The sequence below is a fragment of the Acanthopagrus latus genome, chromosome 20 (genome assembly GCF_904848185.1).
Source record: "Acanthopagrus latus isolate v.2019 chromosome 20, fAcaLat1.1, whole genome shotgun sequence".
Lineage (NCBI taxonomy): Eukaryota > Metazoa > Chordata > Actinopteri > Spariformes > Sparidae > Acanthopagrus > Acanthopagrus latus.
Genome location: NC_051058.1, coordinates 5,607,561 through 5,635,118, shown reverse-complemented (window position 1 = coordinate 5,635,118; position 27,558 = coordinate 5,607,561). Strand labels below are relative to the sequence as shown.

Sequence of the window (27,558 nt, the reverse complement as noted above, 5' to 3'; positions counted from 1 at the left end):
CCATTCTGATCAGCAGTAGGAGAACACTATTAGTGGAGCCAGTTGGTAAATCAAACTCTTGCTGAAGCCAGTTGGGAGAAGAACGGTAACATGTTTTCCAACAAGAAAAACATTCAGTGGCGTTCTTTGCTCTTCTTTCAAAGCAGAAATATTATTTCGCTCTGCTATGACTGTGCCCAGGTCAGAATTTTTTAAAGATTACGCTCATGTTGATGAAAACAATAAAAGAGAACATCGGCATTAGGCTGGTACCAATTGTTAAGATCTGAGACCAAAAAACAATAACATGTGTGATGTCAGATTTGTTTTAATGGGTGCCATTAAGTTCTAATGCAGAATGAGGTGATGCATAAAAGAGAAGCCTGTATAGAAAATTACTGAAATCCTTTTATAGTGAAGAGGAAACATGGAAACCATGATTGTTAACAATCACTTTTATTTTTTTTACACATTCACAGCGTCAAATGCTTTTGTTATGTCTGTGCAGAAAACAATGTACTGTTGTATCTAAGAAGTAGGGATCTTTTAGATAACATTGGATTTGATGGTGTTTTGGGGCTTGTTTTCTCTACATTGAACCTTATTGTTGGCCAGACAGTAAACTGCTGAAAGGCTTTTCTAAAATGAGAGACAGTGTTTTAAAAAAGTAAGGGAAAAAGTAGGGGTAAGACAAGACATAGGGTGTTTGCACTTGTATAAGAAAACAGATACAGTGGAACCCCGGCTTACGAAGACCCTATTTAACGAAAATTTAAAGTTACGAAGGCACTTAACGGCAATATTTCTGCCCGTGGTACGGCAAAATGCCTGCGTAACGAAATCCCACAAATACAGGAAAATTCACGTTAATTTCAAATTTGCTGCGACCGAAATAAAAAATTATGAAATAGAAAATTTAAAAAATATATATAATTTTAAAATGATGTTTTAAAAAATATCATTGCACAGTGTACGTATGTACATTAATTAACGTAAATGTAAGTTTTAGTTTTAATGTTTAGAATTAAATTCCATAATGTTATGTACATGTACACGTACGTATGTATGCATGCATACGTATGCTTTCTTCAGCCTCCACCTCCTCCTCCACCAAGAACTTCGTCTTCAGCCAGCATCGCCTCACTCAAAACGTACATACATAATTTATTTTATTGATATTTATTAATACATTTATCATTTATAAATTATTTTCTTCATTTCAGATTGTATTTTGGAATATTCTTAGTGGGTTTTTTTTTCAAATATTAAGTCATATTTGTAGAAGAAATACACGACTGGTAGGGAGCCTAGACAGTAAAATAGAACTTAGTTTTAAATGAGACACCACCTATGAAACACCCCATGATGGATGGATGGATGGATCGATGGATCGATAGATAGATAGATAGATAGATAGATAGATAGATAGATAGATAGATAGATAGATAGATAGATAGATAGATAGATAGATAGATAGATAGATATGATTCACCAAGCACAAACCAGGATGGACAGTGTCTGAATGGGAGGGGAACCCTACGCATCGGCCAGAGCGAATGAAAGATCTTTGTCTAAATTAGTGTCTTATCTAGCCCATTAGTCAGGAAGAAAGTTCTGAATTTAAATAAAGTTTTGAATTTGTCTGGTTTCCAGTCTACGCCTACATGTTGGCTATCCAACATTCTTCATTTGAGCTGCCTGTCCCTTTACAACATTCAGAATTTGGAAGGAATAATGATACTTGTAAGTTTCCATTCTGCACTCAGAGAGTCGACCCAAGTTAGCCTAACGTTTTTGTATTAGCGTTGATTCACACCAAAGTATAGCTTTTCTCATGTTGTCAGCACCTTATTGGTCACCTTGTTACTTAATTAAGGTACATGATTTAACTTTTAAATATACAAAGAGGACCATGTGGTAGCACTAACAAAAGGTAGCTACAACAACACTCTCTTGAGTGTTATTATCCAAGAACTTTTCATCTATTCTGATCTTCAAACAAACAACCTTCTGGCAGTCACTGTGATCCTCTAATCTCTCTTCCGCTGTTGAATTTCCTGTCAGTGTATTTCACCCCAGTTTACGAGGGATACTAGTGCTTCTCTGTCTGCTATTAAGCTTCAGAGGACAGAGGGAGGAAGGGTTGATGAAGGTGATAGAGAAACGGATATACTCTGTAGACTAGTGAGACCAAATGAGTAAATGCTTAAAACTCTCAGTGACTATGCTTTTCTCCAAATATGCATCTCTCCTCCTGCTTTATTCATCCCGCTTATTACCCTCATTCTGTTCCTCTTCCTCTATTTATTTCAGTCTCTATTAGGCAGTCACTGATAAAAGAGACGGAAAACCTGCCCTCTACGTGCTTTCATCCTTGTACTGCTGTTCCTTTTTTGGAGTGTGTCACTCTTTAGATTTAGATGGATTGGAAAGCGTAGCAGTTAATTAGCTGAAGAAATCTTTGTGGAACCTCTCCATGACATTACAGTTCCACAGCAGGTTTCTTAGCAGCCACTCAATCAGCAGGCTGTCCAACATGTAAAAGCCTCACTGAGGGGTTAATTGATGCAGTTTGTTTTTTTTTTTTTAATCTTCTCCTCATATAACTGCACAAATCAAATGCTATTCCAATACTGTGTGGCTTCCTACATTTTCAGATTATAATTAGTCTCTTTGAGTACACCTGAGGTAGCATTTGTGGCAGCCCCTGCTGATGGAAAGTAATGAAGGGAAACATAAAGATTGTGTCAAAATCAATGTCCCATTAGCCGGGCCATTTTAATATATGTTGATCACTAACAGATTGAGATTAAATGATTAAAATACTCTTTTCCCATAACATGAACACAGTTAAGATGTACTTATTATCAATAATGTCTATCCATTTAAACATAGCTTTTTATTTCTTTTATGAACTGGCCTGCCTGTTCCACGGACTGCAATCCACACATCACCATTTTCCTCCTCCTAAATATCGGTGCATTTTCTTGTATGCATATGGAGATTTGATTAGGAGAAGGTAGAGGCAAAGCGTCAAGTTGCAAATGACAATGACAAAGATGCAGAGAATAATCAGGTGAAATTGAAAAAATGGGTGAAATCATGGCTCACCAACGAACTGTTGTTGATTCTACTTGCTCAATCACCGCAGAAGCTGCTGACTGGGGACTGTCCAGTGTCAGCGGTGTGAGACAGCAACTAGAGCTACGGACCCACACCGACAACCAAAACAATGTGTCAGGACCTTTAGCTAACAAAGGCTAGCAAAAGGGAGTTGGACATTTCCTATGTGCATTTGCACCATGGATCATTGGTAAAAGCCCAGAGTAAAAGTAGCTAATAGCGACAGAGTTTTGAAATACATGTCGATTCACCAGGCAGGGAAGAAACGTTTATATCATGATATTTAAAGGTTACTGTGTTTTTTGAGTTTGACTCTTAAAAGTCAAGATATGTCAGCCTCAGACTTTCATTTAGCCTTTTTTTTTAAAAATTTGTCTTTCACAAATCCCAATACCCAGTCTAATACCCTGCTAGAGCAAACATAAAGGATAAATTCATCCTCTGAAATTCAAAAAAAAAAAGTGGGGGGGGGGGACTTTCATCGGACAAATATTTGTGTCTCTCTTGAAGGTTTTTCAATCAAAGCTCAAGGGCATTGTTTTAGGTCTCGCATAACAAGTACCCTGAAAATTGAAAATTTCAAAGGGGACAGTCAAAATCTCCCAATGCAATGAAGTCTGAGCTTTTATTTAGTGGTTTTGAAAGGCATTTTGTAGCAAGTAGGAAAAGCACAAACTTATGGTGCTGACTGATAGAAAATACGTACTACAAACATCAAGGTGGGGACAGTGAACTGATATACAGCATTACTATCATATTATGCATCTATTCATTATTTTTATACTTAATATAACTTTAAATAATAGATGATAAATAATATGAAATGATGATCGAGACAAATGTCGCTGAAGATGTGACAATTAAAATCTGCATTTGTTAAAACCTGGTCCTGGTTTTGAATATTTTACTCAGAAGGTCACAGGTTGGCAATGTGAAGGAAAATTACAGGCAACTAGGGCAGCGCAGATCAGTTTGTCTGCGAAAAAAAGTTTTCAACAGGTAGAAAAGTGGCAGTCATGGACTGAGAGGGAGTTAAAGGACAGCGGCATACAGAAAAGGATGGGAATGGAGGGTTAGGTTTACCTTTAGACATCCCTGTTACTGGGACAAAAGACCACCCAGTAAACATTACTGTCCCCACTGAAAATTATAGTTAGAAGAGTAACCTCAGCATCAGACCCTGGGCTGAATGGTATGCCCTTTTGGCTTTATAAAACTGCTCCAGATGTTGTAGAGTTTTATGGTGGTTTATTGGAGTGGTATGGAGGAAGCAGCCTTAAAAACCTTGGTCTTGGTGAAGGGCAAGAGGAAACTTTATTCTTCTGGTGAGAGACTCTGTGGATTCTAAGTTGATGCCTGTCTGTCTTCTCAGTGCAGAATGTAATATTTATTAAGTGTAGCGCCACAGGGGTTGTTGAGTGACCTGCAAATGAATAAAACACATGACATCTCAGTGTAGAAAGTTGGTCTTGCATGTGGCATTCTTAGATTTAGTTTTACACTGTCTACTGTAGCATTAGAGTGCTTCAAAGCACCAGTAAGAGCTAAAGGGCAAGTCAGCAAATATTTCCAGGACATGTTTCGTAACTGCAGTTTAGGGTGGCAGCAGTTGGAGGTTATTATTAGGGAGATGTTCTATTTGAGGGATGAAGCAGTACAAGATCTGTGTGATATTGCCTTGAAAGTTGTATCCTAATACATTTAGGCTGTATCACAATACACAATGTATATCTCTGTTCCATTTAAAACACATCAGAAAAATGCTAGAGCCAGGAAACAAATATCAAATAATGTATTTTTGACCAAATACCTCATCAACTTGTTTTGCACTTGGACAAAATATTAATCCAGTGAGATTTGTGTTAACCAACCACATGTATTAGAACAAATACAACAGTCTAATAAGTTGACAAAAGTTAAATGACATCCATGCATCCATCCATGCTTCCATAATGTAGCCTATAAAACCAGGAAAAAAAAAAAAAAAAAAAAAAAACATATGCCAAATTGACAAAATCTAAGAAGAGAGCAGCACCAACAGTCTCAGGGAACAGGCAACAAGGTGGCTAATTTAACACAGTGGGCTTGTTAGTTTTACAAGTTTTTTGGTTTATTTGGTAACTCAGTAGGCAATTAGCCCAACATAGTGTTAGATCTGAGTGTAATACTTTGTTGCTCTCTAAGATCAGATAGCTAAGGGTAAATATGTTTCTGTTGATTGGTGTGTTGAGCTGCATGCTGCTGGTAATATGGCATGACTATTTAGGAATGGCTGTAGCTGGTTGTAGTTGGTTAGCACGCTGTTAGCTAGTGATATGTGTCAAATTCATTTTGATAACTTTATTTAGTAAGACAGGTCGTGAGTGGACCACGGCATTAAAATGAAACTGCCCATCAAAGCAGTGAAACCAGCCATGGTGAGTAGAAACTGACGCCAGCTTAATGGTTTGGTCAGTGTTAGAGAATGTTATTACATGTCATGCAGCCTATCAATTTATGATGGCACAACCTAAATCCCACTGCAGGGTCTGGGCATATAGGTCAAAACATAGTTTAAAGAAATACTGGACTTCCACAGGAACTTTTTAATACGTTTTACTGTGTACTGATAACAGTAATCGATTTGTCCCTGAATATTAGCCTTTTTTACTGAGAATATTTTAATGTTTCACAGTAGGAAAATTCCAGTTACTGAGTTCCATTAAACCCTTAACACTTTTTGTGCAGCTACTCAAAATGTCTGCTAGAAAGTCTCACCAAGCACTCCATAATTGCAGTGCTGCAAGTCCAACAGTTTTTTAAGGTATTTGTAATGTACAATGTTCATACTTTTGCTTTCAGCCAGCATTATTAACACAGAGTTTAACACGAGTAATTTATGGGAAAGTCTCCTCCTTTCTTGTCTGTGTTTCTGTGTGCACTCATTTGCATTTTCCCTTTGTGCATTTTTTTTTAAATGGGATGAAAACACAAGAGTGAGAGATGAAGAGGGAAACGTAAAAGGAGACACGCAGGAATATACTGCAGATGAACATTTCTGAAGCGCTGGCGGAAAATAAGTCTCATATAGAGAAAAATAAAATGACAAGAACAAGAGTGGTGTTCTTGTTTACTTCAGCGTCAAATGTCTATGGAACAAGAAATCTGGGGTTGTCTTTATTTTAAGTATTTATATCTCATCAAGTCTATTTTCTGCTATACAATAAGATAGGGATACAGGTCAAGACATTATATATATATATATATATATATATATATATATATATATATATATATATATATAATATATATATATATATATATATATATATATATATATATATATATATATACACACATATGCTGTGTCCCTGGGGGCAATTGAAGTACATAAGACAGTATTTACATGATGTGCAAAACACATAAACAGGCAGTGCATACAAATACAATAAAATGTTCCAAATATATGCAGCACATGTTCATGAATATAAACATGTTGCACTCCTGTCATCCTTGACAAGCAGATTAAGTATAGGTACTTATTATAGTGGGACTCACACCAGACAGAAAAAAAAAAATAATAATTAAATGTTGCGGTCTTCCTTTTAAAATTCTGCACAAAAATACACTTTCACTTCCAATTACTGCTCAACTGTGACCATCCCACACCATTATTACCATCACAAAGTGATCCGGCAACCTTACCCAGAGGACATCTTTGAGGTAATGAGGAGAGAAGAAAAAAACCCAAATAGAGCTCTCCAAAGGAGAGAGGAGGAGAGAGGGGAATAGCTGAGTGACCAAAAGATATGTCACTGATGGATACCTTTCAAACATGGGAGAGACAGCCCAGGTGCTCATTCTGAAGTCTTTGTGAGGGGAAACTACTCCAATGGCATGCTGTCTGTCATTTCACAGGCTGTGAAACTACTCCAATGGCCTCCTGTGTCATTAGTTCTCAGAGCATTGAAAAGCATCTGTTTCAGTTAAGGGTTCACAGATACCTACACTAGAATCACTCAAATTAAATTGGAATGGTCAACTAAAACCGTATCCATGACAATACACTATAGTCTGATATAATCCTGAGATTGCTCATTGTGTAAACCTGATTGTCATGCTACATTTTACACAGCTGCCCCTCCATTCAACAGGGCAGAATACTAATTTTCAATGCTGGCATTGAAAAGAAATAACTGAACTGAAAAACGCATTGGCAGTGAAACACTTGGAGAAAGTGGTACTAGCCCTTAAAAATAAAACACAGACCCTGAAAATAGTAGAATCAGTAGTATTCATTTTCGACTTTCTGTTGCTGTTGAGGGGAGGAGAGTGCAGTACATGTCAGGGGCTTAACAATGCAAGCATTTAACTCACATTTGCAATTTAATATAGATGTGTGAGAACTGAAAAATTGTATTTGGAGTGAATGTGTGCAAATACAAAATCCCAAAGTAGCCAGTACTTTTTCCACACAACAGCAACAATGACAAAAGCATCACTGTGCCGGACTAATGCTGTACTATCTGTGACAAAGCAAGAAGTAGAAGAACCAATGATGTCCGCTGAACAAGTCCAGGGATGTACTCGTCAGCATGTAGGGTCCCAGTGCAGTGGACCAACAGACCCAAACACACATTGAGCCCAGAGCTAGAATCTGGCAGCTAAGCAGAACATGAGTTTGGATCGAACAGGCTTTCGTTTACTAAATGATACGCTGAACTCGCACTGTCTACACCAACTACAATGGAGCACCGGTTGTTCATGCTCATGCTGTTACCATAGTTATCCCTCTTTCCACAGCGCTGTGTCAGTGCTAGTTACAATCACAGGGGTCATTGGCTCATGAGACCTTATAGGAATTGTTCTGCTGTACCGGTGCTTCCGTCCCGTCATTCTCAAATGGCTCGCTGGCAGGACCTCGAAAATGTGTTGCGTGGTTTAAAGTTGTCACCCTTCTGTACCGTTATCTCTAAGTTAAGTAATTAAGTAAGTAAAATGAAATAATTAAGTGATTTACAGCACAATGAAATGTGATTACACAGCTTTTAAGTGCTTGAATTTACTTTTGAAAATGTGAAAGGAGCACAGAGTTAAATAAATATCAGAATAAATGAATATGAATTGAGCATGAAAAAAACTAAACCAGTGGTCGTTTTGTATTCAAATGAATTTTATTCTTTTGCTTGTAAACATTCCTTTATTAAGGAAACATGTAATTTTAGGGGGGGTGGTGTGAACACTGTCAAGCCTTGTACAGTATATCATATGCATTAAGGAGTCTCATTTGTAGTTGTTGTTCATTTAAGCTGTCTGTTATACAGTAGGTGTGTGTGTGTGTGTGTGTGTGTGTGTGTGTGTGTGTGTGTGTGTGTGTGTGTGTGTGTTTGTTTGTTTGTTTTTGTGTATGTGTGTGTGTTCACTCACTGACATGATATTCCCATCACAGTCAGACAGTTGCCTGGCAACAATGGCCAACAGACAGAGGAAAGTTTTGCTCTCTGTCGGCTCTTCTCATTTCTCTCTCTCTCCCTTGCTATTGCTGACTGTCATTCTTTCTCTTATCATTCTCGTTCACGTACTGACACTGTCTATCTCTCACACACTGTTCATCTGTCACACATCCTCGCTGCTCCATTTCATCTCCGAATCACCGTGTGTTATTGGCATAAATTACAAGAAGCACAGCAGTTAAATGTTTTATTTATTATCACGATGATTGCCTGGTGTATATGCAGTATTTGCTATATACTGTAGATACATTAGTGTTCTTCAGTCCTGGTGCTCAGGTCATGCAAATGATCAGCTCGTCATCAAGCCCTGCTAAAGCCTGATGATGACATTTGATTGGGGCAGGGAAACATCTAAAACATGCAGGACAGGGGCCACAATGAACAGGACTGTAGAAAAGCTCAAAATATATTTCAAAATTTCATCTGAAAGGTGCTGCATGAAGTGACAAATCTACACAGTCTGTCAGTGTATGTAGTCTTTGTTAGCTTATTGCAGCAGTTAGCAAGTAGCTGGTGCAGAAAATGGGACATTTTGCAGCTAATGACTAGAAAGCAGAGGCCAAAATATGAAGTAAGACACCCACTGGGATGATAATTTTCCTATGTGTCTGATGGAGATATTAAGAAAATTTTTTATTTATTTATTTATTTTTTAATTATTAAATGTTTGATACCATGTTTGCCATAAAAACTTTATGAAGTGATGATATGTCAGGTCTGTTTGTGTTGTGTGTTTGAGTTCTTTTGCCCCAAAGAGTTGTATCTTCCACTATGTAAGATGCGCTACGAACATTTGCTACGGAACAGTCAAAATGACAGGTGTTCTGTCAGGTTTTCAAAACACATTCTTTCGTCCTGTCTTTGTCCTTGTGCTGTTTCTACAGCAGCGAGCAGCTGTAGAAAACTGTTAAAAAAAAAAACAACAACTGTGGATCAAGCTGTTGAAAGTCTTGTCGGGATGAAGGTCAAAGGTTTTTGCAAAAACTTTTTGCAGAAAGGAATTGTCAAATCCTTTTCAGGGTGATGCAACATTGTTATGTTAAAGTCAAGTCACCTTACAGGATTTTACCTTCTTGAGGTTTGCCCCTTGCTCCGCTTTTGTGTGACTTTGATTAAATGCCTCGTTAAAGAATGCTGATGCATGTTTTTAACGTTTCTCTGCAGACTTTCAAAATGTCTTGATTTTTATACCATCGGGCAAACAACAGTATAGCATTTACATCAATAGGAGACTTTCCCTTACCAGGACCGTTAGTGGCAACCAAATAGCAAACATAGGCGAGCCATCAAAACATCATCTTTTTAATGCTCACAAAATCCAGTTTTGCAGTAGCAGTCTTTGTTGAATCATTCTAGCCAGCAGGGCTGTAGACAGGGTTTAGAAATTATTAACCCTCACCCCACCAACCAACCGAACAGAACTCTAACCATATAAACTAACTTAACCCTATAAAACCTTAATCCTAATCCCACCAACCACCCAACAAAAACAAAACTCCCACTCAATTCCAAGCATAAGACTAAAAACATGATCCAACTGATGGCAGACACCTTGCCTGGTTGCAGCTAAAAAAGCACAAGTGTAGCTAATTACATTATTGAGATTTCCTTTTAGGTGTGCCAGTGAGCCCATATCAGTGAGCCAGCAACTGGAGCTGGCACACCTGAATGGAATGCAGCCATGATTAAAATCATTAATCACATCTGTGTTTGCCAAGTGAGCGTGTATTTTGTCCAATTACTCCCGTGTGCTGGAGCAAACTAGATGAATGTCCTCTGCATGGAGGATTTAGTGTTTTTTTCTTAATGGGATTTTGAATGACATTAGTGCCGTCAGGTATTGTGTTTTGATTGCATAAAAACTGACTTTGTCATGCCCATACTGAGCCGTGATTTTACTTAATGAGCTCATTAAATTAACTGCTCATTTAGATTGAGAATATGCACTTTTAGATTGAATCTATTGGGTGGAAAGTAAACGTGATTGTCGGTTAATTTAAATGCGGCCAGAGTTGCACACTACCAGCTGGGCGTTAAACCATTCCAAAGACTAATGACAGACTACGGATTTAAGGCAGTGGTCAAGAAGAGTACTAATTCACAAGCCTCCCTTATACCACAGTGTTTACTTTGGACACCAAGATGGAGAAAACGCAACACAAAAGACAAGTAAAATATTTGAGTTGGGGACAATACATGACCCCAATGTGAATAAATGGCCCTTCAGAAACTCAGGCCTTATCCAGCTGCTGCTCCCTTCATTGGAGTGATGTAGGAGTGCTCTGTGTTATCAATAATTAAAAGATATTCATGCCGGGCTGAAATGATTTGTTGGCACTAGTTTATTGGCTCGGTCACTGGGCAGTTTATCAGTACAGTCTGTGACTTTGAGACTCTTTCACATCAACACTTCTCTCTTCAGCTCTTGTTTCCTTCTTTGGTATTTCTCTATGCACAGTCTTGGAGTCTGGAGCCTCACAAATAGTTTGTTGCACACACAGTAACATACTTTTGTTTCCCTCAGTTTCTCCTTCTTTTGCCCCTCCATGTAAATCTGCCTTTCTATGTCATCTTTACTTCCTCACAGCCAATTATTTTCTATTCCTTTTCTCTGAACTGTATTGACGCCTGTGTTGAAATCCATCTGACCCTGTCTGTCTATCATCATTTCTCTTTGACAGATCCTGTAGCCGCACATTTCAGGCCATGTAAAGGGCCATTAGCTCCTCTCCTGCTGGTAATTTCAGCAATCAGCGCCTTCCACCACCTGAGTAATCGCAATAAATGAGGGTTGTCAAGAGTGATTCATTTTGTGAACATCCTTCCTTTTACTTTCATCTTTCTCATGCTAGTCTATGCAGTGTTTAGTGTTTTCAGGTGCATATTTTGCTTCACTGCGCCATCTTTTGAGATTGCAGAATCAGAAGTGAACATTCCACTGGTATGAACATTGTTAGTGAGGAGACTAGTGCTGAGAAATGACCTTAAATATGACTCCTGATCCCAACAGCTGCCCGCTGGCAAGCAGTAGACGCTCTGATTATACTGGGCAGCTCCCAGGTAGCTGGTAGTGGGTGGTTGGGGTTACCGGCTGAAAGTGAAGTCATGACTGCAGCTGAAAGAGAGCAAGTGTGCCCCGCCAAGTCGAATAGACTCCACTATTTCCAAGCAATCAGGTATGCTGCAACCAAAAGGCAGAGAAGTATTACTGTTTGCATTCAGCTTTTTGTGGGCTGATGATCCAGTAGATTGGTTGACACAGGGAACACAGAAGGGATGCAGCCATGTTTGAAACATTCAAAGCCGTTGTGATCAATATGTCATGACCAAACAACAGCAAGGCACAGTGCTTTGCAAAAATTCTTTGAACAGATGTTGTGGCCGCGTGATGTCATATTTCATCCCACGAATCTGCAGAAACATTTGTAACAGAAAAGAAAACAGAATAATCATAATTTGAGCCATTTAATCCAATAACATATGGAAAGTCCAGAAGAGCCGCATGATTAAGATTATAAGTTAGCCATGCGCTAAACAAGAAGTGAGCCAGCACGGTCTGCGATCCAGGTATTTTCTTACCTGGGAAATCAAGCTTTTTTGGCTTCAAAACACCACTCAGTTTTTATCTGAACAAATGGGGCTCCACCTCCAACGCTTTGTCCAGTAATGAAACCACCTTGAAGAGATCTCAAATTCCTTCCTTATATATGTGGCACCACCAGATGTTGACAGCGCATCATCACTTTGTGTGGTGGAATTTAGTGTTTCAACCGGGCCTGACGTTTAGATCAAAGCCAAACCAAACCAAGGTGTGGCTGTGTCTACTACAGGATCGATAGACGAAATGAAATATCTTCAAGAAACTGAAGTCCAGCTGCCTAGGATATAGCACTTAGAATTTCTAACTGCAGAGTACAGTTCTCTGTTGGTTTAATGCCACAAGCTAATCGAATATTGAGTATTTACACCTCTAAAGTCATAGCTGTTAATACTGGAGAGTGTTATCATCAGTGTTGTTAGGACTGGCAATGTTAAGACAAGTTCTAAACCAGATAAAAAAGAAAATAAAAAAGGAGTCAGATTGCTATAGAAACAGTGTGAGTAATTCCACCACCTTCGTCATGCGGCTTTGTTGCCTGGGAGGTCATCTGCACAATTTTCATTTTTTTCTGATTCAGTGTTCCTGTGTTTCAGCAAGCCTTGTAGTTATTTTCAATGCATCTGCAGCCCATGTGAATGGCTGGCGCATTAATGAAGGACTCTTTTGTAACTCTATATTAATGGTTAAAAAAAAAACATCACTCATTGTTTTGTTGTTTATTAGCAGAATGACGTCGCAACGGCTGTTGCTAATGAGTACCCAAGGTGATGAAAGACAACAGGTGGGAATTGAGGCTGTTTGAGAGATGGGTGTTAAGTGGGCATGTGTTAGTGTGAGAGAGCACTTACACACATGTGATGCAGTGCAGGATGTCAGATGAACACGCAGGAGCCAGCATGTTCTGTCCTTAATAGCAAAACGGGAAAAATAGTCCAAATGGGTGCATGATTCCAGAATCCATGAGCTGTGTTCTTGTGTAGATACGAAAGGAAAAAAAAAAATACACATTTTACTTCTGTTAACAGTAAGAAGAATCTTGCACATTATGTAATTTTAAAACCCTGTTCAGCAATTATAAGAATATAAACAATAATTAGTACACATATAGAAGTACACCAAATGTGATTGTTGAATGTTACATTGTTAAGCCATTTGGTATTGATATGCTGTTATAAGTATTTTGTTAAGGCTTTCCACCTGCTTTTCCTTTTTATAACCTGGAGCCTACATTACCCACAAGCCACCGAATGACAACACTGGAAGTGATTTATCAGATTACATGCAGCTTCCTCTGGAGCCACAAAAAGCTTTCAACTGTTTTTTTTTTTTCCACATATCCTTTAGTACTGTACCTGTTAATACACTTTAATGTCGGAAATTGATGGAGTAACCCTTTAAATATGAAACTGAGAAATGTCTCAGAAGCGTGGGGAAATGGCTGGCCCAGCTTTGTCTAAAGGTCCAAATAAAATACACGTGTACAAGCATGCTAGCAAAGCTCGCTTAGGAACACTTATGATCTCCTTTGTTTAATCCGTACAAAAGCAGAAGTTTAAGTGGGCAAGTTGTGGTTTTACAGGGAGTACTGTGCTTAATGCTATCCTAATGCTAAGCTAATCTACCCATTTCCTGCCTTTGTGTCATATTAAATGGACAGACGTAAAAGTTGTCAGGAAAGCTGATGTTTCTCTGTTTTCATATATATGTATATTCACCGATCAGGCAAAACATTATGACCACCTACCTGATATCGTGAAGGTTCCCCTTGTGCAGCCAAAACAGCTCTGACATGTCAAGACATGGACTAAAGACCTCTGAGGGTGTCCTCTGGTGTCTGGCAGCTGCTACAGGTCTGATCCATCTTACAGATGCTCGATAAGATTGGGATCTGGGAAATTTTGAGGCCTGGTCAATGTTATGATGAGGCGGTGTACTTGGGCCACAACAGTGTTTGGATGGGTGGTGCATGTCGAGCGGCCTTCACATGAACGCCAGCACTCGAGGTTTCCCAGCAGAATATCGCATTGGGATGGCATGATCAACTTTTCATGTCAGAGAAAACGTAAAAAAAAAAATAAATGTGACACTCATTATTCCCATTTCTGATGCTGGCATAGACAGAGCTGCCAAGAGCGAGGAAAGAGCTGTGCAGGTTAACCGTGACACAGATGAAGATGAGCAGGAGAAGGAGGAGGAGCAGTGTGATTACTGAGGAGCAGCGAAGTGAAAAGAAGAATGATTTAGGGTCAGCAGGCCGGTACCACGCAGAGGGATGAAGGAGTGTTACTTGGGGGTTCTGGAGATAAGGTGAGAAATCACAATCAGCACGGACGGTGTTGAGGGAAGGACACGGAATTTGATTGCCATGCTGAACAGGTAGAGATGAGAGACCGAGGTAGACCGAGACGGCAAGTGTGTGAAAGAGTGTGTGGGTGACAGAGACAAATACATGAATACAGAGAGTGAAGACAGAGGTAGACGTTGGTTACACATTGCCATTAATTTCTTGTGAAAACAACGACTGCATATTTATAAATGTACCAGTCTGCAAGAACATTTTTATAACTAAAAAAGTTATACAATGTTCTCTGGAGATGTAGACTGTCACTTTTTGCTGGTTTTCCAAGTGGGTGACTTCCTCTGCAGAATGCTGATCATCACAGTGAAGTGTTTTCCACCCACCTGTCAGACCTAAGTAACAGGCTATTCTGCCAGCTGTTTGAATGGGACTGAAAAATACACTCTAATGAGATGTGTGCATTTGCGTGTGTGTGTGTCTGTGTGTGACGCAGTCTGTACCTTCATTCTACAGTAAGCATGTAAGGTAGTGTCTACCTTCTCTAAAATAATGGAACAAAATGACTCTCAGCTTGTGGTGCTCAAAAAAATATATTGAGATAAAATAAGTATTGTCCCTTTCCAGATTTTATGACCTGAACTATTTTCTTTTGCCTGAACTACACTGTATCACTGTGCAGAAGGAAGCCTGAAGGAGGGTTCTAGTGCCTGATTATTCACTTGACCAGTCAATATTTTGGCTCTCTGGTAATCAGATGCATTTCTGGAGGGTCAGAGATTTTGGGCTGGCAGGTCCACAGTCTGATTTCACTAATGGCTACCATCAGTAGATCTCTTATCAGTGCACAATAACAAGTGAGCTTGTATTATTATACAGTAATTATAACTGTACTCTTGTCCAGTTACTGCTGTCAAATCGTTACTGGACAAAACACACCGAGGGACCCTGCATACGTTCCATAAGAGCTCTTGTGTGTTTTTCAACTGATTGCAACACTGATTACAGCACAGATAAATAATTTAAGTATCCAGCATTTCAATCTTATGTGTGATCTCGCCTTGTATTACCAAGGTAATGTGTGTGTCCATTTTATCCTTTCTAACTCTCCTAACTTGGACAAAAGAGAAATATTGATCAAAAACCCTCCCACCCTATTGATTAAACAAACTGTGTTCACGGGCCGGAAAAGGTTTTCATCATAGTGTGCAAGCTAAAACATTGTTACAGAAACAGGAAAAGCCCACAGTCTTCACCACTTGATCTTTCATTCTCATAAATCTCTACAGGTGAAACTTGAATTGCGACGGACATACTTTGATGCAAACCAAAGACCAAAATTGATTTATATAAAGGAATGTCAGCCTCCTGTAGACTCTTCCTCAGTGAACTTGCTCTTGGCTGTTTTCATAAAGCCCCCTGCTAGGAAACGCATTTAAAAGCGCCAGTGTTGGTATCAACATGGCAAACAAGCTGCTGAGACCAAGCCCTCAAAAAAGTGGTCATTCAAGGACTTATTGTCCTAGGCAAGATAACAACATTCGTGCTGTGCACACTGCGCTAACATTCTCCAGCACACTGACCTTGTGGAGTTAACCATTAATGAGCCAACATTCTAACAACAACATACACAACTCACACTTCATAAAGGGCTAAAAAATAACCTTTTTTTCTCCAGAATGATGTGGACAGTGACCACCTTTCAGTTGCCAGTCTTATCCCACTCAACTTTGCACTCAGTCTGAATACATGCAAACAATATATTATTATAGTACACTGAAGCGGTAACAGTACAGGCAGCCAGCCTTCAACAGATGGATCTCTCATGTGCTGTGTGATCTAAAACCATCTACCTTACAGCAAATAGCCATCTCTCCAGGCTGAGAAGAGAGAGGCTTAATAGTGCCAGTATCTGCAACAGCAACGCCCATTCATTAATCAGAAATGCTGGTATCTTTGAAATACGAAAGTACATTGAGAAACTGCACTGCTGGACTTGAGTACTTGTGATCGTATATTGTATAGTCCCAAGGCCAAGACAATCAGACAAGCTGCAGGGCCATCAAAGTCTTTGATGACCTGAAAATAAAAACGTATTCAAATACTTCAGTCAGATGATGTTCAAAGCTACTACAGAGGCTAAGGCACAAGGCCAGCTTTTCAAAAAGTTTGACAGAAAGCTGGCAGCGTCTTACAGGTGAAAAAAGATGTACAGCGAGTTTTCAGTAAAGATTGTGATGGTTTTTTTGTTTGCCGCTCCTTTTACATTATGGAAAGAAATAAGCCTGAAAAAATCAGGTTAAATGTAGATTTTCATTGTCAATTACAAGAGCAAACATAACAATGAGCTGATTCTACTAACAGCTATAGCTTTCGTGGACAAACCTCAATGTATCTTATTCTTCCATCACCCGTGTCAACATATTATCACTCCCAGCTCGTCAACTACAGCAGTTGTCAGGGTCTCAGCATCATTGGGTATAGGTACCAAAGTTACTTAGGATTAGGAAAAGGCCTGCTTTGTTTTAAATTAATGTCCAGTCACTTTTTGCAAGTTAAGACACTTATTCAACAAAACTTAAAAGCAGTTGAAGTGATAACCTATGGTCATGCATGGGATGCAAACCCTGGGCTCCTGGGTTACAGAACTACATATGACCTACCCAACTACCCTCATCATCTTCTGAAAGGCACTTGTTGCAACTCACCAAGCTGCTATATTGAATGCATGGAATGAGAATGGGGGCAAACATTGTCCAAAAACTATTGAAAACACATACACGGGCGAAACAATTGCACTGGTTGACATCACAATGTACACCATCATAGTCCCCAACAAATGCCAGTTTCCTGCTCTTTGATTAACACATTCTAAAAACTGTATAAGAGTCAGAAAGCAAGAACAGGCTGTGAATTAATGCAACATTGGCTTTTCTAAATATAGCCTCTGACATATTGATAGTAGAATCTATAAGAGTCACTACCTCAAGCCCATAATGACAATTCTCCTGGACTCTGTGTCAACCTGACAGACTGTTTTGTCAGGTGAGTAGCTCCTATAGTGTGTCATTATCATATTTTTTTCCTGTTCCACTAAATCCATCATCATGTTGTGGACCACCATTTGTCTGTGTTCCTTGACTATGTGCTAAAGATTTTCTAATCTATTCCACTGTCATTAGGAGGCAATTCAGTTTGACAGGGTCATATATTTGCATATGTACTTACACACACACAACATGTTGCTAAGAGACTGCACTACTTTCTTTCCTTGAAGTGACATACCTGGAATCCCTGTGGCTCTACCTTTGATAGAGAAGGCAAAGTTCCTGTTATTAACTGTATTCAGTGAAGTGGTTTTGAAGCATTGGTTTCACTGTAGATGTTGTTGAGTTGAAGTTTTCAAGGATGCTTTTTAAGCCATGAATCTTCAGTCATAATTAGTCAATCGCCTAGTCCAACAATTTGTTCCAGATGGCCATATCTCAGCTACAGCTACAGTGTATACATGTGAAGTGCTAGTTGGATTTCCATTATACTCTATACAGACATTCAAGTCTACAACAACTATTGAATAGGTTTGCATTAAATCCGATACAGGCATTTATGCCACCCTCTGGATGAATGACTTTTTTTATCAAATAACTTTAGTGATTCGTCAATCCTCCACCAGTGTCATGATCAGATCAAAATGAAATGATCACATTTCAATGAGCTGCGTTTGATGCTTAATTTTAGCATGCTGACACGCTTAAGTTAGACAGTGAACATGAAAGACATTTCACCTGCTCGGTATCGGTACCAATATGTTAACACTGTCATTATAAGCATATTAGCATGACGTTGCTGACATTAGCATTTAGAGCTTATTACTGCAATGCCTTTGTAAAGTCTGGGAGATGCACTTTCATATTGTTTTCCAGTCAGAGGTTGGAATTCCTTAGGTGAGATTTTCAACTTGGACCTGCGAGTGTCCCAGGTGCACCATGCCTAAAAAAATAAGAAAAAACTTGGCTGAACATAATAAAATAATGTCTTGTTAGGAAAGCTACAGTGACCATATGTACTTGCTTTTTTATTAAGAGAGTATAACTTCTACTGTGTTAAACTGACCGACAAGTAGTGTGATAAGTGCAAGTACCCAAAATGCTCTGTCGTGTGACTTTCTGTGCAGAGTTTGCATGTTCTCCCCATGCTTGCGTATGCATCCTCTGGGTACTCCTGTTTCTCCCACCACCAAAATACCCACAACTAGGCTGATTCTCCAGACAGCACCCCTGGGATGGGTTAAATGCAGGGTAACAGTTTCACTTCAACTTCTTGTTCAACATTGTAGCTCCATGTTGAATCATTAAGAAAGTGAAATAATAATTTTGATGGACTGACTTTCCACCCATGCTTATTGCAAGTCCTGATTTGAATATGAAAAGTGTAAAGAACAGGAGATGGAAGGTCAGGCAATTATAACCTTTGAGTACGATACAATAATGTGTTCACTTTTTGATGAGAATTTGTCAGATGGGGCGATAATTGAAGACTAGAGTCATCATTTCTGAGGGTCTAGCTAGGCATTTTCAGCTGGATCAGTGGATCAAAAAAGTGAAAAGAAAAAAAAAATGTAAATGACTTGAAACCTGAATCAGTGCTTCTCTGCCAGTCTTATCAAAAATGAGATATTACAGGCTTCATACAGGTGGTGTTTATAATTAATGGTATCGCATCATCTTGGATATGGACATGGTTTTTTTTCAGTATCATACAGTTCTGTGTCTAATCTGCATGACAAGAGTGTTGTAAATTGTGTTGGTGGCATGTATGTGGGTGTAGATGGGAAACAGACTGCACTTGAAGCACAAGCTATAGCAGTGTAAGTACACCCAGCCTTTTGTTATGGTTAAATGGTTTGTAAAGTTCAATTAGACAGAAATGGATTCAGGGATTTTGGCCTTTGAAAACATCCACTGACTGAGGGTGTAACCATAGCACCCCGAGCAATTGACCAGATTATTTGACCTTTGCATGCTGGATAATTCCAATTTACAGCCACTTACATGGCGAAATGAGACACATGGAATGCATTAATAGAGGTCAATTGCTTGTGTTTGAGAATGCATGTGAGAGACAAATAGATGGAAGGATGGAGGGTGGAGAGGGAGATGGAAGCAGAAAATGATTAGGGTGAACTGGTTGCAGGGAGGTACGGGGTAAAGATCACGGAGGCTGCAGCCACAGGAATTATTAACCAATGTTTAATTATGGTCAGTTAAGAAAAGGGTACGTTCGAAGCACAATTAAAACATTGATCACATTTGCATTTAAATTTTACTTTAACGATCTCAAAGTGAAAAGATTAAAAATACCAGAAAGCATAATCAAATTTGACACGTAGGAATCACGTAGATTCAGAGTGCAACCAGTCAGAACTCATGTTGCTCTATGGATTGGACCTCATCAAATGTTTACATGCAGTACCCTAGAGTTTTTATACGGTCTTCCAGCACATTGTTTCGGTAACTTGCAACCCTTTATTTCTTTTTTTCAGTATATTTTTTGGGCCTTTTCATGGCTTTATTGATAGGTTAGAAACGTGACAGGAAATAGGAGGGGGGCGGATGACGACATGCAGCAAAGGGATGCATGGGATGTCTCCTCTACCAAGTGAGCTAACGGACACTCCTACCGTTTCTTTTTACTGCTTTGTTAACAGCTTACAGGCAAGGCAAGATATTTGTGTCAGGAGTTAGATGAGGCGAAAGACAGAGGTGAATAGAGAGTGACCAGAGACAAAGAAAATGGATGTTTCTTTGTATCTGCTTGATGTGGCAACTGTTACGTCAGTGTTGTGATTAGAGCTGGGTGCTGCCGCCCCCAAGAGCTCATACATTCTGTTGTTGTCAAGTTGAATGTGAATTTGATAAGGCAATTTATAATTGTATAATTATAATATAATATAACACGCTTATTGAACAAAAGCCTCTAACAGATTTGACAGCCTGTCATGCTGAAACGTAAATGTATCACTTCAATTCAAAATGTTGCTTTTGGCCTTTTCACCTATCGATTTGCACCTCCTAAATAGCCGCACCTGATTATGCATGTTTTAAGCTTTGTATGATTTTTCAAATGGCATTAGAAGAGTAGTTGAGATCACTACGATGCCCATCTCTTCTCGGTGTATTGGCACTCTTTATTTTTGCAAACCTTAATTTACCAATTATGTCCATTTGTTTGGTGTAGAGGTTTTTTTTTTAGTTTGTTTTTGTTAAATTACTTTATATTAACAAATGATATATTGTCTGTGTAACCCATAGCTGGGCTTGTGTTAATTAGATTGTGTCAGGCGACTAACTTTGCTTTCATGGTATTAACAGAGTCAATAATTGGATTGATATTGGGATGAACTAGGGCCCCTTTTTATATGAGATTAATTTATGTTCTGTCCCCCTCTGGCTTTTGATATAGATATGAACTCAGAGGTCTTCATCAGATGAGAGGCAGCCAGCAGAGGCATCTGATTTAATCTGTAATAAACCTTTAGTGTTGTTTTCATTTTTGGATTCAAATATATTGTGGCTTCAGGTTTCAAAGAACTTAATTAGCCTGATATTATGAGTTTTTAGTGTCTTTGTAAGGATTTATTGGATGCACCCCCTGACACATTGGATCTTGCACTACCTCATATCAACTGTCAAGCACATACAGTCGTTCGTTTGACGTGTTGTCTAACTTCATCTAAAGGCCGAAGTGCTGCCTGTTCTGAACGGCCACCCTCAAAGGCAGAGCAAAAACCCTCTGGTCTTTTTCTTCTGCATGTTTTTAGCTATTTTGTTGCACTGAAATGGGGATAATGGTACAGTCCTCCAGGCTGGCTCATCTCAAAGGCTTTTGCAAAGTTGCACTGGATGGTACACATGAGAAATGTTGGAAATAGTTTTGTGAGCTATATATAAAGGCAGACTGTGAGGGAAGTAACCTACTTTCACACATCTGCACACCTGTGGGCGTGATTGGTGAATTATCTGTTTCAAAAAGTAGAAAAAAGACTGTCTGTGTCATTAACTTTAGCTATAGAGGGTATGAATGCTGAACAAAAGTCCCTTTCACACTGGCTTTTCAAGTGCCAATGCTCAGCCTCGCTGTCTGTGTGAAAGTTAGAAAGGCGTAGAGGGGGGACAGTTTTGTTCCGCCAGTGATCTGCAACCGAAGGTAGTAGAAAAATACATAATTTTGCTTTCATCCTGTCTGTCCTACCGACTCTTTGTCACATTTCCGCCCGAAAAACAGCGTCTGTCTCTGGCAGTGAGAGCCAGGCAGCTCCTGCAGTTGACTTCAACTCACCATGCCTTTGTCGTCTTCCACTATTGTGCTGTTGCAGCTACTGTCTCCGGCAACAAGTATGGAAAGAATTCACCATGATAGTCAGCCCTTGACTGAGTGGGTCAGGGGTGGTGTTTGGTCTTTTTGGTGGGTAAGAGTCTCAATCACAACACATTATAACAGCATCCATATGATTATAAACAGTAGGCGGAATCATGTTTAGATTAATAGGTAGAAACCGAAGGAAACACGTACAAAAACACACACAGATCTCAAGGTTGTGATGTGTAACGTCACGCCTCTTTTGGTTCCACTGTGCCAGCATGCGGTATGAAATTACGCACTGGAGCAGCTTTATGCTGGCGCTGCTTGGTTCAGGATGAACAGACAAATAAGCCTTTGTTGCAGCGATATTGTATAATCTCTGTGCAAAAGGCAGCAATTTGTTTTCAACATTATTCTCTTCTTTCATGCAGATAAAATAGAGAATGGAGACGTGTACCAGAGGAGGAGAGGACCTCATTCGGGCAGCTCAGACGGACAGGAAACAGGAAGTAAACAACAGGAAGAGGTTTCACATACAGGAAGCAGCTGGCGACGAATTGTCCTCCTGATCCTCGCCATCACCATCCACAACATCCCAGGTCAGAACGAGACACAGCGGCTGAAAGGGGAATTCTTTTTCAATGTCATCCATGTTTGACAGGGAAGCAAAGATTAATAGAATAATAGCAAATCCAAATTCATATGAGGCCTGTGTTGCTGGTAAGTTTACTTTCAAGATGATCAGAGTGGATTTGAATTGGATGGATCACCATATAATTTGATACAGACATTCATGGTCCTCAGCAGATGAATCTTTATCAGTTTGGTCATCATCTGACTTTCCCTCTGATGACACTAAAAGGTTAGCAGTTGTCTTTATGAAGAATGTCTTGGTAACTGTTAACTAGATTCCCCTGAAATTAAGGACACACTGGTGAATATGGTCAGCATTTTTTTTTTTTCCCCAAGATGTCCTCAGGCTAGTCCGCCTCAACTGATAGCTTTACTTATTACTAAAGTAACTGCAAACTGCCGCTAGCCAGCAACTGCCCAGTCAACAGCTCCTGATCTGCACCTATGCAGCTTTCGCAAATTTTGATGAAGGGCAATTTCAATACAGAGGTGATTTATAGAGCTTCCGTATGGGCAGATACAGTAGCTTTTGTTACTTAAGTAATCGGTAACAGCTGCTCAATGTAGCTGCCATCCAAAGTTCACTTTGTTAGCCGTGCAGTGGGGTTAGCTGTCTTGCGGAAGATGCAGGTAATAATGTACAGCAATAAAGCTAAAGAAGGTTTCCCACGGAGTGCGTGTGTGTGCGTGTGTGTGTGTGTGTGCAGCAGAGAGCAGGAGAGGCACATGGTAACTTAGCGATGCTGACAAGTTGTTATTGTTTCATGAGCTTTAACAGTAAAACATGTTTAGATAACCAAAACATTGTCTGTTCACAGTGTGTTTGAAAAATTACCTGCTAGTGAGTTCCACAGAGGCCCAACAAAGAAGTTACTGTGCCACATCCTACATTCAGTCTTGTTTACTAGCGCTGGGTGTTTTGTATTGAGTCCAGACCGAAAAGGCTCACTGAATGTAAATACAGTGTTTTCCTCCCTTGGAATAAACAATTTGATTATTTATTGAGAAAAAATCCAGTTAAATAGACAGGTTCCTCCTGGAATACACCTTGCATTATTGAACACTACACTGAGTCCAGCAGGTTGCCATTCTATCAAATCTAATGATCTAATTAGACTAATGACATGTCAGTCAAACATCAAAGACAACACCCAGGGAAGAGCAGAGCTCAATATTTGGAGCTTTGTTCTGTCAGTGATGAAACAACAGCTCAGAACTAAACAGTAAATAAAGATGAAGCAATTCGTGTGAAAAAGTATTGAAGCAATTAGCAGTCATTGTTGACATTTCTAGGGGCTGACAGCAAAAGCACCTTCAGTCAACGCCAATACAATGTGTTTCATGTGAGTGAAGGTGTACAGGGAATATTTTTCTCATTATATTTGAGAACTGGGGCTGGCATAGTGCTGTTGACTATAACTCTGAACTAGACAGTGTTTACAAACTTGGGAGCACAAATGATCTTTACTTGATTTACACTCCCCAAAACTGTTTCCTATGCCAAGCTTCGAAATCTTACCTTACCCGTGTTGTTTCTTCCCTGTAGACAATTATAAGATGCATGTTAAATGCACAATGTGTGATTTATACTTATAATACTTACTATGGGTCTTATTTATCAAAACAAAACAAAAGACATCTGCAGATTAGAGTCCAGCTAGATACCGGCCAGCACTAGAGGAGGGACTGGAATGTGGAGGCAGACCTTCTGGGGAAATAAACACCTATAGTCAACACATTTTGCTCTGATCCGACGGGAGGTGAGCTCAGAGATCAAACTCGCTTTGCTGGTACTGAACACACCATTAAACAACCATCATTGCTGATATCTGATGTGAATCAAGCAGAAAAGGGTTTTTTTTACCTTACATTTAGACTAGTTCATCAACTTCACTGTCTTGGAAATAACAACGGGCAACCAATAAAACACAAACAAACAATGTTCTCAATGCTTGTGTTCATGTGTAGAGACCCTGGTGATACTATGAGCAAAGTTTCATGTTGTGTCGAGCCTTCTTAGTGTTTCAAAAGTAGCGTTTTTGATGCTATCACTAAAGTGCACGTAGCACGCCCATTGAAAATTAGTTTGACCCAAAAACGAAAATACAGTAAATCTCAAAAGTGCCTCCTTCGTCGTAATTATGCTTTTACATGAAGGTTAGAGTCATATACATTCACAAAAAAAGCCTAGGTTGGATTTTGGTGAGAGTTTCACTTTAAGAGAACTTGTTGATTGTGATGCAGAACAAAGCTCAACAAAATATGAAACAAAGATTTTGTCATTCTAGACATTTCAATTCCTACATATTGTACCTTTTGTCCCGTTGCTCACGTTTCATGACGGGTTCATTGTGCAAGACTTGAAATCCAAAGTACACTGACTTGCAAAATCCATACTTTTAAACATAAACTGCAATCCTTACAAAGTGCAAAACACAAAATGTTATCATTTCGAAGACGGATAGCTTGTATCCACTAAATGAATTTGGAATTACAGCTGCACTGAGATAATGTTGGTGGAGAAAATGTGCAGCAAAGGTTAACACCATGTTTTGTTGATGTTATTTCATGATTATGATATTGAACATTCTTTAGATGTGCACCAAATCTCAGGTATTTTTTTCCATATATTGTTCCATTTGTCTTTTCAATCAGGCATCTAACAACAGAAACACATTAGACATCATACTTGCCAGCACTTACTCCCCTACATTCATCCATGGTTTGATAAATGTGAAAGCTTAGAATGTGCCACGAGCAGAGCATTGAGCAATTAACGATTTTCACATATCAAATTGAGGAAAAGCAGTTGTTCTTGTCTAAATGATTTTGCAGGTTCCGCTTGGTTTGACGCACTTGATTTCCATTTGTTCTAATCAGTAACGGCAATGTCGTTTTTAATATCGTGGAGAGGTTGTTTGCCCGAGGACGTGTTGTTAATTAAGGACCCATGTAGTGTATACGATGGGACTAAATGGTGCCCTGTGTTAAAGAGAATACTCTGCTGAATATGAAATTCTATGTGAGACGCCAGTTCAGTGTTGAGTAAAACTGTTTACTGGTCACTACACACACCTCAGTTCTCAGAACTGTTATTCATGCAAGATGTGCTCTGTATAGACACACTGGCATACAGACATCAGACACACACTCACATCAACCACACATGTACACACACATGCACATAACAAGACAGTTATAGGTGGTGTTCACACCACTCAGATCTCCTCTGAGGCTCTTGATAAAAAAGACCTCCCACAGTCAGAAAACTCCCCAACCAGAAAACCAGAACACACAGATCACATAACTCAGTTGGTTGCTAAGACTAAACAACTTAAGTAGATGGGGTGCTTAAAAAACGTAAACCAAAAAAAAAAAAAACAACAACAACAAATATGAAATTGCTCCAAACAGCTCATCCGGCACAGTCCAAGTATCTGGAAGCCCCGAGATCCCACTCTGATTCGACAAGATGTTGTTAACGCGATTCATCATCCTGCTAAGCCAAAAGCATCAGCCGGCCCCTCTCTGAAGTAGGTGCTCTGAGCTTGACTGCGTGTAAAGGGTGAAAATAATGTCTTTTCAGTTCTATGTGGGATCTTGGGGCTTATGGAGACGTAGATCATGAGTTGTATGGAGCCATTTTGTGCTTGGTTTTGTTTTTTGTTGGGGGGGAGGTGCATTATGTTTCCATTTTAAGTCCCCTTCTACATCAGTTGTTAAGGAGAGCACTGCAAGGCTGTTTTGCTGTGAAGTTCCAGAAATAGACTGGGTGAACTTATCCTTTAAGTAAAAGTACAGAAGTAATATAAACAAAATGCACCTACAAAATGAAAGTATCTTTGGGGAAAAAAGCCTTTGTGACTGATATGTTATCTTATATGACATTTTATATTGTTAGCATTAACTGTTGTTGCTGGATAGTTTTAACTACTTCATAATTATTATTTTAAGTTCATGAGTTTGGTCCATTGGCTCACATTTGAGGGGTTATAAGATTAATGTGGGGAGGTGTAGGATGATAAATGGAGTGAAACTATTACACATTTGTGTTCTTTTTTTTTTTATTCTCTAATCTTTATTATTTTTGTGAAATATTGAGTAATTCACAAATTGACTATGTTTCTAGAGGGGGTCACAAACCAAATGGATCAGAAACCCAGAAGAACAAAGAAGTAAAAGAAGAAACAGAATAGGATGTAGGTTGTGTACACATAAAGTGTGTAGAGTAAACCTCAGCGCAGATGACCGTTATCAATCAACTGAAGGGTGCAGGGGCGGAGTGGCAATCGGGATGATCGGGAGTTCAATTTAATTTGTTTGTTTGTTTGTTCTTAAATTAACGTAGAATGGAGCAAAGCCTCCTGGGAATGGGAAATGCATTTATCCAGAGCCTATCACTCTGCGTTTATCCAATGAACCGATTGCAGGTCAAGTCTATTTACAGAAATGTAGGGGGATAAATGGTGGTGGGCCGGTGCGTTAAAAAAATTTCCCTGGTGGATTTTGGTGCCTCACTCCGCCCCTGGAAGGGTGTGTGTGTGTGTGTGTGTGTGTGTGTGTGTGTGTGTGTGTGTGTGTGTGTGTGTGTGTGTGTGTGTGTGTGTGTGTGTGTGTGTGCTTGTGTTTGTGGATAAACCATGGATGCATCTGCATGCAGTATTATGCACATTGTCAGTTTGCAGGCCACATACCTGTAAGTGGTGTTTTAAAGGAATACCGGGCTTTTCTTGAAAAAGACAGATGATTGTTCAGTCTGATTCCCAGTTCGTCCTATAAAGATGCTTTGAGTTGGCCAGGAACTAGAAAAAGGTCCAGAACACAGCAAAGTACCAAGAATATAAGAAAATACGGACGGAGGGCAGGGTCTCTGCAGATACAGACACCGTCACACACATGCAGTGGGTCACAAGTGATGATTGAGGTAGATTTTTCCATTATTTTGATACTTTGTCGCAGTCATATATTTGGCCTTAATTCGTGTTGGCATTGAGGAAATTTAACTTTCATACTCTTTGCACTGTTTTTACCAATGAGATTGCCATTGCTGTACTTTATTTACTACTTCTCTG

General features: G+C 39.3%; 1 protein-coding gene across 5 annotated transcripts in view; it reads left to right on the top strand.

The window, feature by feature from the left end:
* LOC119009501 (zinc transporter ZIP11-like) overlaps positions 1-27,558 on the top strand; it is a 128,442-nt gene that overhangs the window by 80,140 nt on the left and 20,744 nt on the right. For all 5 annotated transcript variants that reach the window (XM_037080831.1, XM_037080829.1, XM_037080828.1 and 2 more), the window contains exon 6: positions 22,285-22,452. In XM_037080831.1, coding sequence (XP_036936726.1) covers positions 22,285-22,452 — 168 coding nt within the window. The remainder of the gene's footprint in view (positions 1-22,284; positions 22,453-27,558) is intronic.